At 40.2% G+C, this 17,558-nt stretch overlaps 1 protein-coding gene across 1 annotated transcript; it reads left to right on the top strand.

Annotated features, from left to right (window-relative positions):
- Positions 1-1,698: 1,698 nt before the first annotated feature.
- On the top strand, positions 1,699-17,147 carry LOC106077430 (NFX1-type zinc finger-containing protein 1-like). The gene is made up of 5 exons (XM_056035519.1): positions 1,699-2,147; positions 6,748-6,873; positions 7,551-13,359; positions 14,523-14,626; positions 15,131-17,147. Exons 1-5 carry the CDS (start codon positions 2,134-2,136, stop codon positions 15,420-15,422), a joined length of 6,345 nt encoding a protein of 2,114 aa, XP_055891494.1. The 5' UTR covers positions 1,699-2,133; the 3' UTR covers positions 15,423-17,147.
- The last annotated feature ends 411 nt before the right edge of the window (positions 17,148-17,558 follow it).

Raw genomic sequence — 17,558 nt, forward strand, 5'->3', positions numbered from 1 at the left:
ACTATGAGTTCGTCAAAGGCTATATATGAACTATGAGTTCGTCAAAGGCTATATATGAACTATGAGTTCGTCAAAGGCTATATATGAACTATGAGTTTGTCAAAGGCTATATATGAACTATGAGTTCGTCAAAGACTGGCTTAGTAGACTTACGCTATAGACATATAAAACAGCTGTGGAAGGGCGACAGTTATTCAAATTATCTGATCAAATATAGTGGCTGTTAGCTTGAACAACTAATTTTAATTGAATACACTTTTCATATTTCTGCTGACCCCTTTCGGTCCTCTCACGGACTTCTCGGGGTCCGCGTACCACAGTTTGAGAACAGTTTGATGTAAAGATGTCATTTTGGAGAATCCACACTGAATGTTATAAATAAAGTACGTGTATAGGTAAGTGTCATGAACAAAGGGTCAAAGTATGCGATAAAATAGGTTGTGTAACTATTTTTTTATATTTTCCAAGACTAATAACCCATCTCCCATCCCCTTTTCTTATGTCTTTCTAGCTGCATCCGAGGTCCATTGTTCAGTTCTCATAAAATTTGGCATTAGGGCATACAACAGTGTTTCTCAAACTTTTACTTATAACAACCCCACGTCACAAAAAAAAAAAACCTTTTTAGCTTCAGCACCAGGAAAAAGAAGAGGCAGACAGAGAAAGTGATGGGAAGACAGCATAAAAGAATGGACGGTCCTGTCAATGAGATTGAAAGAGCTTCTCAAGGCAAAAGACAGAGAGGAATGGAGAAAGACGGTCGACAGGTCGTGTGTGGTGCCACAACCGTTCAACCATGACCGTCACGACCTCGAAAGTCTTGGTTAAACCGAGACCATTCGTAATAGAAGGCCTGAACACTAACGTGCGACGTCACAACCTGTGGGCAGTGGAGGCCAAGAACTCGTCGCCACGTCGTACAGAAAATTTTTCATATTTTTGGCGCCCATTAAAGCACTGTTTTATCCAGCATGAAGAGAGCAGATCAAATAAGTTGAAATTAATAATTGGTGGGGCGGCCTTATTCTGAGATGTGACAGACATTCGAGGCAGTCGGGGATGTAGGCTACGTTAATGTAATGGTCATTCAAGATCCTTAGAAGATCATCTTGGTATTCAGCAAGACATCTTGTGGTGTGTTACTGGGTCTGTTCACAGAAAGAAAACAGGCTAAGTACAATGGTAAGTAGGCCTACTAGTACGCCCCTAGGGAGACAATTGCCCGTTCTGGTGTAGGCCTAAAAAAGAAGAAGGTTAGAACCACATTGGTGAAGACCTATTTAAAAGTATCATCTTCCAAAGATAATCATAATTATGATTCATCTTGATGCAGACACCTCTCACTAAAATAGTAATAAAGGTCTTAATAAAAAAGATGAAACTTAATGTAATAATTAATTTAAAAACAAAATGTGTTTTTTTTTTTTTTGTATCTGTTTGTTTTTTTTTTTTGTTTATTTTTTTTATTTTTTATTTTTTGATTTTTACGCCATTTTGCTATATTGATACTTTTATACATTGAAAATACAATAGATTTTTTTTTCTTTCCACAAATCTCCATTGCGCCGACCTTGACATGCAAATCGATAAGACAGTGACGTAAAGTCTATTTTTAGTTTTGACCTCGTTTTCTAAGACAGTGATACTAAAACCAAAACCTCAACAATACACCGGTGAAGTTTTCTTCCCGGAATTCCCGCAAAACATGTAGCTAGTGACTTCAGTTCAATTTTAGGTAATCCTTGAAGCTGTTCTGTTAATCATGACAAGTCTCAGAAAGATACATTTGAAACATTTTTTTTGTAATGGAATAGATCTAGATCGTGAAGTCTACAACATTATTTTTAAAAATTGGTTTTAAAAGGAATAAATGAACATATGAACGGGTGGTATTAAAAAAATTGCTGAATTGCCTGAACCTCTATACTATAGACTATAAACTATAAAGCCTTTTAAAGCCTATTGCGTCCGTGATAACATTGATGTTATGATGTATTTGTCTAAGCCGGAGGAGCTACAAGAACCATCGAGAAGCAGGTAGATCTATAATCTATATAGATCTATATACTATCTAGACTCTTAGATCTAGATATCGATCTATATCTGCTTTTGAACATACTAGATCTGCAAATAATGTCACAGTACCGGTAAGTAGATCTAGGTCTAAATCTATAACTTAATTAGATCTATTTATTTTCGCTTAACCTAATTTGTGTATTATATAGACTATATAGTTTTTGTACTATGTGCTTCCCGCATGCAGGGGCGGACTGCAATGGCTATATGGACATTCGGGCAAATGCCCGGTGGGCCGGTATCCAAATGAGCCGGTAGGACCACAGTAATCATCTTTTTTTTTTTAAACACGTCTGCATTTTAATTTTATAAGAAAGATAGGGGCCGCATGTGTGCTAGCTACTGTTAAATGTTTTATAGTTTTCCTATTTAAGAGTGGCCTTCTGAGTGAAGTATTTAAATAAAAATCTTTTACAGATCCTACTATAAGGGCCTACTTATTTAATATAACATATTTCCGAAATAATGTAATAGCCTACATCCGTAGAGCTTCATTCTTTTAGGGCTTAGGGCCTATGTATAAACACTTTGCGATTTAATAGCAACAAAAGGCCTATATTTCTTGTAAGGATAGGCCTATAGTGTTCACTGTATGCATGTGTACTGCTATCGATAGATTATCAAACTTAACATAGTGATTTTGAGGACAGGTAGACCTAGAATTGTATGTCCATCATACAATATAGGCCTACAATTTGTGGGCCGGATGGTATAGAAATGCCCGTGCCAATTTTAACGCCCAGTCCGCCCCTGAGTGCATGCATGAGTAGAGTACTAGGCCTATCCTTTTGATGTGTTTTGACTGTGTGGTAAGACACTGGTATGTTATTGTCTACCAATTTCTCCTACTATCTGCCTAGTCGCCTTGGTGTTCAGAGGTCGCCCGTGTCTAAACAGTGCAGAGCGGACCTTCGTTTTGCACGATTTCTGCCAAAATCAGCCAAGCGCACGAAAAGCGTGTTCCCTGCTTGTTTATGCATAGGTCACCAACATGACTGGAATTATAACAGGTCGGAGAAACCACTTGCTATTGATCTATAATATATCTATATGGCGACAAACGCTTTACGTAACCAGGGCTTTTAAAATATAAGAATCTAACCCTTTCAAGCGGGTTCCCGGCGTAGTGTTAGAAATGATCTGCTTTATTAACGAAATATAAGCAAAAATGGTTAAATACATATATGATAGCAGCTTTACTGCCCTCTTAATAAGTCTTGTACTTTTTGTACATATATATAAGTGCTAGCTGCTCTCTCTCTCTCTCTCTCTCTCTCTAAATATCATGTTTAGTCACGATCTGTTTATTATGTCTATTCACCCGTGTAACAGTCTGTATGAATCACTGAATGGCTTGAAAATGAATCTTTTCATTCAAGGTCTAACGATTTAAGGGCATGTGAAATAAACTCCAAAGTTAGTGAGAGTTCTATTTGTGTAATACAACTGACATCAGTCAAATTTTAGGTCAGGTATCTGGTGCACCGTGACCTGTGTTGGTTGTTGATATAGCTCCAGACAGCTAGTCCCATTAAACATTTCTAAACGTATTAATTTCTTAATGTCCAACTTGCATAAAACTTGAATTTAACTAACGTCTTTAAAAAACTTAGCATGACTTTTATCGACAATATATAGGCCTACACACTAGCTTTCATCTGCTTGTGAAACCAAATATCTTCAACTGTGATGGACTTGCTCGGGATTATGTCAGAGTCTATTCACACACACACACACACCCACCCACTCCATAACTGACATAACTGACCTTCTCTCGTAGCCTACGGGTAGGCCTACACTCAGGAACGTACTAATGTGTAGGTTAGCCCCCCCCCCCCCCCCCCCCAATCAAACCAAATCACCATTAGGATACAAACCATGGACCGCTTCGTTTAAGTTTGTGAGCTATCTACCTCATATCCACACCCTCTATTTGTTTGACATGCGCACTGCCTTGAAATCATTACTAAAGAGTAAAAAAAAAAAAGAATATTTGTGTGTGTGTATGTGGGCGTGGCCAGTCAGTGTGCGTGTGTGTGAAAGCATCGCGGAAAGAGAGAGCATCGATGTAGACAGTTGTCGTGCATCATAAATACTTCAATCTTTCTTTGTGCTGTCTACAGAAGTCTGTATTGATTTTGATGAATGCTGGGAAACACAAATTGTTTCTCGGAATGTGAAAAACAAAAGTAATAGCTATCCTCTCCTGGAATATACAGTATATACACTTCTGCTAAACATTTATCCAACACAGTGCTTCTCAAATTTTTCCTTATCGGAACACTTCGCACATTCTGAGTATTTAGCGGAACACTTTGCTTATATTTTTTTTAGAGAGATTAATTCACGTGGTGGCCTACTAGCTCATAATTCCATTAGTTCGTGGAACGCCTATGCAGGCCTCGCGGAACTCTAGGGTTCCGCGAACACACAGTTTGGGAAACACTGGTCCAACACATACTATTTTAAATTGCAAAACAATTCTTTAATCTGTCTTTTCTTACACCAGTTTTCTCCATTCTCTTCATTCGGTAATTCTCTTCTAACATTCTTCTCTAGCCTTCTCTTCTGTTATGTATTTCTTTTATTAATTCTCTTTATTGTTCTCTTTATCTTCTCATCCTCTCTTCTTCATCTTTCTCCTCTGTTATTTTTACCGCACTAATCTATCAGTCTGATCTGTTATTCTCATTCTATGAACATATAAAAAAACGTTTCTTAGTTGGCGCTTGGAATAGAACATTCTCGTCAGTTCTACAAAGCATGTTTAACCACACGACGTGCCTTACCGAGACCATTTGGTATAGAAGGCCGCAGCACTGACCTGCAACGTCGCAGCCTGTGGGCAGCTTGGACCAACAGCTCTTTGCCACGTCGTACAGACCTGTGACCTTGCAACGAGCTATTGGTCTAAACCAGCGGTTCTCAACCTTTTATGCTCGGCGACCCCTTTTTACAATCCCCCACTCTTCTTCGACTCCACCCCCCCCCCGCTCACACATACAGCAATAGAAGAATCGACAATAACAATTCATTTTTTCGATGGTCTTTGGTGACCCCTGACAAATCGTCAATCGACCCCCCAAAGGAGTCGCGACCCACAGGTTGAGAACCCCTGGTCTAAACTGTCCACAGGTTGTGACGTTAGTGATCAGTGTTCAGGCCTTCTGTAACGGTTGGTCTCGGCCTTACCTGTGGGAATGAACGTCGAGGAGAGACGAAGAGATCTTTAAGGGGGATACCCTGGGCTATGGCTGAACTATTCAAAGAAATATATTGCTAGCATGTTGAATGTATTTAGTAGGGAACAGTAGGCCTACTAGCAGGGGCGTAGCTAGAAATGTTCAATCATTTGTGGGCCCGGGTAGCTTGACCTCTTTGGGGGCCCCTGCTTTTTGCGTAATATTTAATGTAAAAAACACATTTGGGGCCCCCCTCAAGTGGGGGCTGGGGGGGGGGATTTTCAAATCCTCCCCCACCCTAGCTACGCCACTGCCTACTAGGGAAAAAAAAGAAGGCAGATAGAGAAAGCGATGGGAAGACATTTAATCATGGACGTTCCTATCATTGAAGGGGATTTTGTTTAAGTAAAAAGACAATGCAATGGAGAAAAACCGTCGACAGATCATGTGTGGTGCCCATTTGGTTCAACAGACTACGGGCCATGTGAAGGGAAGGACCCGAATCATTTCCTTCCCAGCATTCTGTGACGTCACATCTGCTGCAAATCATCTGTGACATGTGTCTCGGTTCAGTGAACTCCCATTCGACACGAAGTTCACGGTTAACTAGGCTGTCTTCTAGATCTAGATCTAGTCCGTTCAGATACAATTACATTTCTTGATAACTGGGGTTATTAAACACTTCATGCAAGTGACAATCTTTATAATCTGTTATTTTTAGAACCAAATTTTCCAGACTACAACACTACACAGCTGATAATTAATAGTGTCACACGTGATAACACACGAGTCAAAATGGGCGTGGCTTCAAGTCTAGCAAAAATTGTATTCCTTGTAGAATTGTGACCGATCAAGATATGTACTACACAGGATGAAAATGATAAAACCATAGACATAAAACATAAAATATAAGAAGATATTAGAAACAGTTGGTTCTAGAAAGCAGGCACGACATGGCCTAAATTGTGCCGATGTGCCTCAAATCAAAAATCAATCAATCAATCTGGTTCTAGAAAGCGATGATTATCTAGAACTTAAAAGAAGCAAGTTAGCTCACGAGACAATCAATTGGGAGACAATAACACATTCTCCCATTGGTCGAGACAGTTGTGGTTTCTAGGTAACACCCAATCGCTAAGAAGCTCACAATTTAACACACTGTGTTTAAGCAAGCTCCGCCCAAGATCGCTTCTTAGGTTAAAGGTTAGGCTGCGCATGGAACATTCACCCATGACAAAATTTTGACACATTTAAAGAAACTAACCTAACCTTCCCCATTCTAATCTCAGCTGTTTTTTTGTTTTTTTTTTAAATTTGCTGAACACTTCACACTGTCTTCTGTGCTAGCCTTGGGCTTCAAATGCATGTCCCACTCTCTTAGTAAGAGTCATCATTATTAATAATATTTACCTATTGACCAGGAATCGATCTAGAAATCTAGGTGCTTTTTCCAAAGTCTTGAGAAATGCTTATTCTTGCTACTTTTCAGTTTCCAGGAAGCAGATTCTACTGGTCCGAAGAGGCGCAGTGCTTCCTCCAGAGGCTCTGGACATGGTGGGCACAACAGAACTCCAGGCAGAAGTGAAAACTCTGGATCTAGAAATCAAGGACGCGGGTAAGCTGAGTTGTAGTTAAATCGGATTAAAAAAATATAGTGCATTGTTCATATTCATTTAGAGGCACATTTCTTATTCCATATGCAACGATAAACTCGTACAAGTGCTCCTAATGGGTACCTGACAATATTGGGACAAAAGTAAAAGCGGTTTGTCGTTGTGTTGGCTACATGACAACCTCGTCAACTGTGAGCCACAGAAACAGATGAACTTTACACCATCTGCCCTGTGGTTTGCAAGTTCTGAAAAGGATACTTAACACTAACAATTTAAAAGAGTTTTTTTTTTTTTCAAAAAAGCATTTGCATTGGCCTTCTTAGAATTTCAATATTGACCTAGTAAAATATTAAAATAAAACATCCATAAATTATTTATCCTGGGAACAGTCATTACGCAAAGCTTTTAATTTAAAAAAAGACTGATTATCAGTTTTGTACATTACAAAAAAAAAAAGCGTTTGATAACGTCGATTGCGAATCATTTTGGAAAACAGCAAAGAAATATGGTATTTCGAAACAATTGATGGTAGGAGCGTGATTACCCATGTCCAAGTCTATTCAACAATGACATTTTTTTTTCGCCCATTTTCATTTGATAGAAAATCTTTTTTTTTTTAATCAACAGCACTGACCTATATCTATGATGAATACTTATTTATTTTAAACTTTGATTACAGAAGAGCAAGTAATGATGCATTTCGCAGTCCAAGTAACTCACGAGGGAGAGGCCGAGCCCAAGGCACTGCACGAGGAACTGCACTAGGAACTGCACGAGGAACTGCACGAGGAACTGTGTGTAGATCTGCTAGTGTTGAAAACATAAGCGGTGAGGCTAGAGGTCCAAGAAGGAGGCAACCTTTCATTTTTACTCTCAAGAGATGGTCGGAAATCAAAGAGTCTGGGAAGTTGATTATACAGATGTGTCTAGAAAAAGAATCCCTGGAAAGTTTTCTTTCTCAGACGATGGTCGCAGAAGAGATCATGCTTTTGTTGAAGGTTGTCAGCTTCGCAATGACATCCCAACACCAGAAAGAATCACTCAAGGAAGTTCTCGACACTCTGTGCCAGGCTCGTTTTCTAGAAAAAAATGTGACCGAGTTTTTGACACAAAAACGTCTCTATGAAGAAACCTGGCCAGATGCTAACACTGTGTTTGATTGGTTGATCACTATCATAGAAGAAGTGCTAAGCAAAGTGCCGAAACACGCTAACCAGTGCGTTGTGCTGAGCAGTCATCTGGCAAACTTAGCTTTATTTTTTACCGAAATAAAAACAGATGCCACTTTATTTCAAAACCTTTCAAACTTAAAATCCAAATCATTCAACGTCGTAAAAGCAGAAGGCAACAAAGCACTGGCAAACAAAGAGTCTAATTTCTTTGATACCGGAGACTCCAAGCAGCCTCCTGATAATTTCGAAGATTTGCCCGTAGTTCCGACTTTGGCCGATCTAAAGGAAGACGCCAGACCTTTCCTTCGCCAAGCCGTGGTAAACGGGGCTTACGACGACGTCAGACATTACCTTGACATTCAGTTCAGACTCATGAAGCAGGACTTTATCCTCCCTCTTCGCCTGGGGATCAACGCGCTCATTAAAAGTGGCTGCAAAAAAGATTTCTGGTCATCCGACATCAGAATCTATCAAAATGTTCACATCGATGATATGGACTACAAGGATTCCATTGACCATGTTCTGCAGTTCGATGTTTCCAAGCTAAAAAATGTGAAGTGGGACGTCTCCAAGCGCTTGATCTATGGATCTTTGTTGTGCCTATCTAAAGACAACTTCAAAAATGTCATTTTCGCGACAGTTGCTAAGCGCGACGTGCGTAAACTGTCTCAAGGGTTTATTACAGTATCTGTCAAGACCGGCCACACCACTGTTTTCAGCTCTTCGTCTAGTGACACATTTGTTATGGTTGAGACTACAGCTTACTTTGAGTCCTACCAACATGTCTTGAAAGGACTTCAAGAGATGTCGTCAAATCTACCTTTACAAGACTATATAATTAAATGCCAGACGTCTATCAGACCCCCAAAATATCTTTTGCAAAATGGCCAGGTGCCTGTATATGATATTGCCTGTCTCATGAACCCAGAGTGGCCCATGAGTGACCCTGAGGAGACCTCTGTCCCTGTACTGACTACTGTCAAGTGGCCACCTACTCACGAGATGTGTCTCAACGAGTCACAGAGAGAAGCGGCCCAGATGGCCCTAACTAAGGAAATAGCTTTGATCCAAGGACCTCCAGGCACTGGGAAAACATACGTAGGGCTAAAAGTTATGGAGACGCTTCTGGCTAACAAACTTGTCAGGCTAAAGAATTCACTGGACAGATCAGGTGACCCTATTCTTGTTGTCTGCTACACAAACCATGCTCTGGACCAGTTCTTGGAGGGGGTGCTAAAATTTTGCCCTCAAGGAATCATTCGTGTTGGTGGTAAAAGCAGTTCAGAGCTCCTTGAACAGTACAATTTGAGAACTGTGAAACAGAAGTTTAGAAAAGAGAAATCAACCGATAGGGCCGTGCGAGCACTGAAAGCTAAATGTATGGAGGAACTTAATGAATATGCTAAAAAGATCTTTCAAACACATGAAGTTATCAACAACCTTGACATTGAGCCACTAAGTGAAGACTTCTTGAAGCCATACATCTCTCCTAGTCACTTTGCTAGTCTCTGCCAAAGTCAAGCAGCAGGCAACCAATCATGCATGAAACAGTGGCTTAATGTCTCCAATGAATCGCTACAAAAAGTAGTCCCTATCGCAATAAAGAAACATTTGACAAACCTAATCTTGAACATGAGACACGCAGAACCTGTGCCTTATATTGACAATATGGACATCATCCAAAGAGCACATTTTTACACTTGTTTGCTGCGCGAATTTAGGAATGCCTTATATCAGGAAATGATGCATTTATCCCAGTTTCCCCCGGATCCTTACATTCAAGGAAGAATTAATAACCTGCAGAGTATGTTTCATTTTTCTTTCACATCAATTTTGCCTGACCAGTTGCTGCAGTGGGTACTTCAGAGCTACTTTGAGATAGACAAATTTCTGCATCGCTTATCTTCTGTTGTGCTCAAAACGCAGGCTTCAGAATACAACGACAAGCTTGTCGAATGCTGGCTTCTTGGACTTCACAACAGCCTGCACAAACAGCTGGATGATATCCAGGCGTTCACTGGCAAACATTCTGGTGTCAGCATAGATGACTTTGACGATGCAGAGGCCTCCAAAGAGGCCCAAGATGCCCGAATCATCGACGATGGGGATGACAGTGATGATGATGATTTTGGTGTCGGAAATGCTGCGAGGGCATCTCTGCAGAAGATTAAGTATTCGAAAGACAGTTTTGCTTCAGTGATGCAGAGAATGGACATGCTAGGCATAAAGGAAGAGGCTGATGTAACGACAGAACAGGATGCTTATGAGTGGACGACAGTGAAACACAAAAAGGTTCTGTCGTCTCGAAAGATCAGACACAAACTTATAACCACAACTCCAATGACCCAAGAAGAAGCTAACAAAGTTAATGATGTTTGGACCCTGGAGCCTAACAGAAGATTCTCTTTGTACAAATACTGGAGTCAGAAATATAAAGAAGTATTAACCCGCAGCATGGAAGAATTCGTATTGAGATTTAATGATCTTTATGAAAGAAAACAAGAGCTAAACAGCCACGAGACTTTGACGTTGTTAAAATCAGCTCTAGTGATTGGTATGACAACTACAGGAGCAGCTAAACACAGGGCTGTACTTCAAGCTCTTGGCTGTAGGATCATTGTAGTGGAAGAAGCTGCAGAAGTGTTGGAGTCTCACATTGTAACTGCCTTAAACAAAAACTGCAACCACCTTATACTGATCGGAGACCACCAACAGCTTAGACCAAACCCAACTGTTTATGAGCTAGCTAAAAATTACGGACTTGAAATATCTTTGTTTGAGAGGCTCATCAAGAACAAAGTCCCCCATGTCTTATTGAAAGAGCAACACAGAATGCGGCCAGAAATTTCCAAAATCATGCGCCACATCTACAAAAATCTTGAAGACCATGAGTCTGTTACAAAATACGAGAACATTGAAGGAGTTGCAAAAAATATATTCTTCATTAACCACAAAGAGCTAGAGTCACGTGTCGATGATACCAAAAGCAAAGCCAACAAGCATGAAGCCAAGTTTGTCACAGCCCTTGCTAAGTACTTTATCCTCCTTGGTTACGACCCTTCTAAAATCACCATACTGGCTACTTACACTGGACAGGTGTTTGCAATTAAAAAGACAATGAATGAAACGAAGTTTACCCACAGAGTTAGGGTCACTGCAGTGGACAATTACCAAGGAGAAGAAAATGAAATTATTATCTTGTCCCTGGTCAGAAGCAACTTAGAAAATATTGTAGGCTTTCTCAAGGTTGACAATCGAGTATGTGTGGCATTATCCAGAGCCAAGAAAGGCCTCTTTGTCATCGGCAACTTTGATTTGTTGGCGAAAGAGAGCGTGCTTTGGAAAAATATTGTTGCCACTGCACAGGAAGAGAATATTATTGGCCAGGGAATACCCGTTTGCTGTACAAACCACCCAGAGTTTCAAGAATGCATAGTCACTGCTAAAGATTTTGACAAGTGTCCCAACGGAGGTTGTGGTCAACCTTGTAACTTTCAGCTAAGCTGTGGACATACTTGTCCACGCACCTGCCATGCTCAGGACAGAGAGCACAAAGAATACAAATGCTTGAAGCAATGTCCAAAGTCGTGTCCGCACGGTCACAAGTGCACGAAGAAGTGCCACCAAGAATGTGGAGACTGCAATGAACTGGTCTTGAAAACTATTTCCACATGTGGCCACGAAGATAAAGTAAAATGTTCACTTCCTGAACATGAAGCCATTTGTTCAAATAAATGCTTGGCCTTGCTCAGCTGTGGTCATCAGTGCCCTGGTCAGTGTGGGCATTGCAGAAAACAAGACAGTCACTTTGACTGCACTGAGCTTGTACCATTTGTCTGGCCCTGCGGACACGAATCAGTGAAAGAGTGTAGCAAAAGGCTCACGAGTACACCTTGCCCCAAGAAATGCGGGGCAACACTTGACTGTGGTCATAAATGCCAAGGCACGTGCTCTGATTGCCTTGAAGGGGCAGTTCACGTCGCCTGCGAAGAAAAATGTGACTTTAAGTTGCCCTGTGGGCATAAATGTCAAGGGTATTGTGGAGAAAATTGCATGCCCTGCACTTTAAAATGCCCAGACCGTTGCAGTCACGGCTACTGCAGCAAGGGTAAACATACACAGCTGTGCGGTGACAAGTGCAACGCATGCACTCAGCCATGCAGCTATTCCTGCAGCCATTCCAAGTGCTCCAAATCCTGCTCAGACTTCTGCAACGCTCCTCCTTGCTACGAAAAGTGCAACAAAAAGGTTCATAAATGCTCCAAAGGAGATAAGTGCAGACACAAGCTTCATAGTTGTTCTCATACGTGCTCTGGACTGTGTGGGGAGAGATGCGTCTGCGCTGTTTGTGAGAAAGTCTCAGAAACTGCGACTGCGGAGAAAGTCTCAGAAACAGCGACCGTGGAAAAAGTCTCGGAAACTGTCGCCGCGGAAGAAGAATCCAGCACCACTGGCATTGAGACACAGCTCCAGGAGACAACTCTTGACGATGGTGAACTAAACAACAGCGGCGCAGAACACACTTCAGACACCAGAACCGACTCGACCACACCTCTACCACCTGTTCTAAAGCTTGAATGTGGCCATATTTTCAGGGTAGACGATCTGGATAGCTACGTCAATAAATTTGACACAGACGGCTGTCAGTACCTCCACTGTCCAGTCTGCCAGCAGCTCATCACAGAGAGCAGGCGGTACAATCGTGTCATCAAAGAGAGAAGAAGACAAAGAGAAATCGAGAATCTCGAGCTCCGCAAACAAAGGAACGTGATGAAAAAAGAGAAAGAGAAGCTGATTCTCTCTGAGAACCAGTTGGACGACTCCCACTTTTTTGACGCATTTCGAGGTAAAGGTCTTGAACACATTCGGAACAAGTCAGAACTTAACGCCCTATCTTTTCAGTTCAAATGTGCTTACGTGCTTCATATAATATCTTCGCTCAGAGAAACCAACATGGCGTCAGATAAGGTGATCGAAGGCATGAAAAAAGCTTTACTGAAAATACGATCAAGGGTGACAACCCAACAGAGAAGTGAATTCACCAGAGAGTTGCGCCGCCTGCTGAACTTGAGCCACATTCAAAAGCTGGAAATATTATATCCTTTTTTTTCTCCAAATGTAGAAGCAGTCAAAGAAATTCTAAGTAACCCTAAAGTGGCAAGACAGGACCTAGAGAAATGTGAGGAATTGATCACCAACACAAGCAGTGACTTTGAAAGGGATGTCCTTTATAGAGCAAACTACTGGGCAGAGTACACGAGCATCCTCATTAAAGTTGACGACGCCAAAAGAGTTCTCCACTCTAGTTTAGACAAGGTAAGATTTAACACAGGGGTTCTCAACCTGTGGGTCGCGACCCTCTTGGGGGCCGATGGACGATTTGCTAGGGGTCGCCTAAGACCATCGAAAATATGGATTGTTTTTGTCTACTCTTCTATTGCGGTGCGGGTGGGGGTCGCGGCAGAGTGGAGGATTGTAAAAAAAGTGTCGCCGAGCTTTAAAGCTTGAGAACCGCTGATTTAACAGGTGGATTGATTTCCTTTTCTTTTTCGATATTAAACATAATTGTTAAGTACCAATAGTTAATTAATCTATTTTTTATTTTTTTTCAAATTTATACATGTTTTTTTAGGTACATTAAATAATTATGTTAAGTTTCAGTTTGATCGGAGGATGGGTGTCGGAGAAATAACATGTTCAACCTATTTCCCAGGTAGACAGAGTGACTTCATATAAGCTTTGTGGGGGAAAAAAATCCAAATTTAAAGGAGTTCTCAGTAACAGATTTTAGATAGCCCTGAATCTAGAAACTCTTTCGTGTCAATGACAAACATTCACACTTTATAATAGCAGTGAAATGTTCATACTTTATATCGGGAGAAAAACATTTTAACCCTTTCTCTCCTAAACGACGATACCAGCGTTGATTCCACTAGAATGTGGTAAATAATTACGGAGAGAAAGAGTTAAAATATATAATAGCAGTGAAACATTCATACTTTATAATAGAGGTGGGTTTGTGTGTTTCCAACAAAAATAAAGATTGTAATCGACTGACGGAAGTCCTCTATAAGCAAAGGACAGTAAACAGCAGAATAAAAGTCGGACATTATCTCACCTTAGGCCGATGACTGCTGCACGCAGGACACGACCCCAAAAAAAGGAGGACATCGCCTCTTTTAGCCAGACGTCTGGTAACTCTAGAAGCTGTATTGCTCAGTTCTCAAGCAGATCTGAATCTTAGCAGTTTGAAGCAAAGTACTGACTTGTACATATAGCCTATGTCCCATGTGAATTTCTCCTTATTGTTATTGCTAAAACCAACAAAGGGAGAGAACTGATTTATAATTGTTATCAGTTTTTACCTTGTACAGATATACAGGAAGCAGTACTTAGTATCAACTGTTTTGTTTATATATTATGTGTATATAAATTTAGAATGTTAATAGTCCTAAAATTTCAATCTTGGTTCACTCTAGATGCTGTACGATGTGCTCAGTCCTCCAGCAGACGAGCTGGATGTTGAAAAGTTGAACCAAACTTCTGGAAATGTTGCCAGCGCGGCTTTTAGTAATGATGAAAGGTAAAATGGCTAAAAATGAAATAATGTAAAAAGGATTGACTACTTTGTACTATAAAGATTTGAATGGGAATTTTAAAAATATGAAATTAATTTTAATTTTTACTGTAATTAGGATCGACTACTTTGTACTTAAAGATTTGAATGGGAATTTCAAAAATATGGAACCAATTTTAATTTTTTTACGTCTTAATACAAACTTACTGGATGTAGCCACGTGAAAAACTGCAGTCCTCCTCCCTAGTCTTCGGACTCAACGAAAGCCTTTTTATTATAAGTTAATATGTATTCTATGTTATTCATTTAAGAATTAGATCTACATGTTTAGAATATAAAGAAAAACATATTGCTCAGTGCATATATAAAAGGCCTATTACACATAAATTATTGCCCTTTGCATCTATGAAGTGTCCGTTTCACATAAGATATTTTCGTGAATTAATTTTGCCTTTGACCACTGGGGTAATTAATTTATCTATTATGTGTTTATCTATTCTGCACCAACAGCTTAGTCCCGCCCGAACGATTCTCAAACAAACTGTCGCACATGCCCATGGCACAGATTACCGTTCCACTGCCCAAGCTCGCCAAATTGCCCAGCCTCGAAGAGTGGGGCAAAAGAAGTCAGGCCATGGCAGGCCCGCATGCTGAGTCGCCCAACCGTATGGACAAAACGTCCACTGAGAGGACCACGAAGATGTCTGCTAGAGATAAGGTCGATGACGAGACGGATAAGACCGATGAAATGTCTACTGACGAGAAAAGCGACATGTCTAATGGAAACTGTAAAATCTCCTAAGACAGAGGTTCTCGAAATATTTGCCTAGAAACTGTCTCAGTTTTGTGTTTTTTTTTAATTGTTTCATTAATAACCAAATGTTGAATTTTTGTAAAGAACAAATGTCAAGGTGCACCGCATTTCTATTAGTTGTATTAACTGCCTCATGGGCTGAACACATTTTAGTTTCAAGTGAAAGTTTTAGTATTGCCAGTCTGGATGAAATGAGCCTAAATTGTCATTGGATAATAATTATATTGAAGTACTAGATTTATCATGCCCAATTTTATTTTTATTTCTACTCATCTTTTGTTTCGCTTGATTTTTAATGTTGAAACTTTTTTACCTACCAAACATTACAAGGTTTTGGAAGTCTTAAGTTTATAAATACTCGATTTTTGAACGCTTATAATAATAATAATAATAATAACCCTGTCAGCAGGCGGTACTGCTGTAGACCTGCCAGATCACCAGAAAAATTCCTCAGTGGAAACCGTTAAAGGGACTACGATGAATTTTGTTTCTCTTTAGCGAAACTCGACCCTGGCAGCGCCAGAGAATGACTACTCGTTCGTTTCTAATATAATAATAATCTGTATTATCCGTAATTTAAATTGCTTTCTTTAAGATTTTGTTGAGTATAACACATAGAGGAGCTCTCTGAACCACTGCAAATGATTTCTATCTACTTTTTAGCCCTCGCTTGATCAAATGTCTTTTATATTTTTTTATACTTCTATTTTAATCCCTACACATGATCAAAAGAGTGTGGTGCAGGTCAGGGGCGGGTATGGTGAGAGTGTTATTTCTTTGTTGATATTTTAGGAACCTGACAAAATGCATTATTTCCTTAGGAGAATGTGATTTCATTACATTGATTTTTTTTTTTCATCATTAAAATTAAAGAAAAAGCATTACGCAATATAATATATACACACATTACACATTTGACTTTGTATATTTATAAGCTGGGACTGTGATCACTATCTCTACATTTAAACCAGTTTGAGTAGGTTCAATTCTTTGTCATGTATTTTTTTTTTTTGTGATTTATTTTTTTTTTATTCCCTGAATATATGTTTCTTATTCCGTGTGTTAGGACAAACTCCTACAAGGGCTTCTTCCCTAGTATCATTAAGGCAGGGGTGGCCTGAATCAGCCAAGAACACCAATGGCTTGGTCGAGTTTAAGTCTCTTGTTGACATACTCGACTAGATTAGCACTTGGATAAGCGTAGTAGCAGTGGCGTAGCTATGGTGGGGGGGAGGAGGGGGGAGAATTTTAAAATCCCCCCGGGCCCCCCAAATGAGTGTTTTTTACTATATAAATTAAATATTATGATAATGCAGGGGTCCCTAAAGAGGTCAAGCCCCCCCCCCCCCGGGCCCCCAAAACGATGGAAAATTCCTAGCTACGCCCCTGCGTAGGAGGTAATAACCTTCGGTTTTGAAGGAACGTCTGTAACTTATAAGATAAGATGTGTCTCACATGTGCTATTCTATTTGCATATTTAAATTTGTGACTGTCTTTATTTGTTTTATGCCACTTTTTGTTTTTTATATCCAATCAAAAGGCGTTGTGAAAAGTCACGTGACAACCAACCGAGCATGAAACATGACCCATCCCCCCATAAAGCAATCGTCACTCTTTAGCAGTATGCGGGAGCCCTGCAAATTTTGTATAGCTGGCAAAAGAATCTCTTTTAGGCGCATTTTCTGTACGGTGGCCCTACTTGCACACCCCCCCCCCCAACAAAAAAAAAAGGGCCGCCCATGAAGTAGGTTATGCCTCAACGCCATTAAATTAGTTCAGTCTGGAAGATGACGTCACTTGGGGGTGGGGGGTGGAACACTATGTTGAAATTAACTTACGAGAGAATTATTATTTATGTCAGTTCAACAATTTATTGGTTCAAATGAAAATAAATCAATCACTTGGCCCTATCTTTATGCTGTGAACATATCAGCAGTTCGGGTTTTGATATAACACATGGGCCCCTATAAATCTATTTGTTAGTGTCACCGTTACACACACACATACAGGGCCGGATTTATTTATGTGGAGGCCCCTGGACTAGCCCTGCCTGCACTCTCTTAAATCCGACCCTGCACACAAACACACATATACATATGTTTTATTGTTTTGCACTTAAGTATA

This window comes from Biomphalaria glabrata, chromosome 7 (assembly GCF_947242115.1).
Source record: "Biomphalaria glabrata chromosome 7, xgBioGlab47.1, whole genome shotgun sequence".
Taxonomy (NCBI): Eukaryota; Metazoa; Mollusca; class Gastropoda; family Planorbidae; genus Biomphalaria; species Biomphalaria glabrata.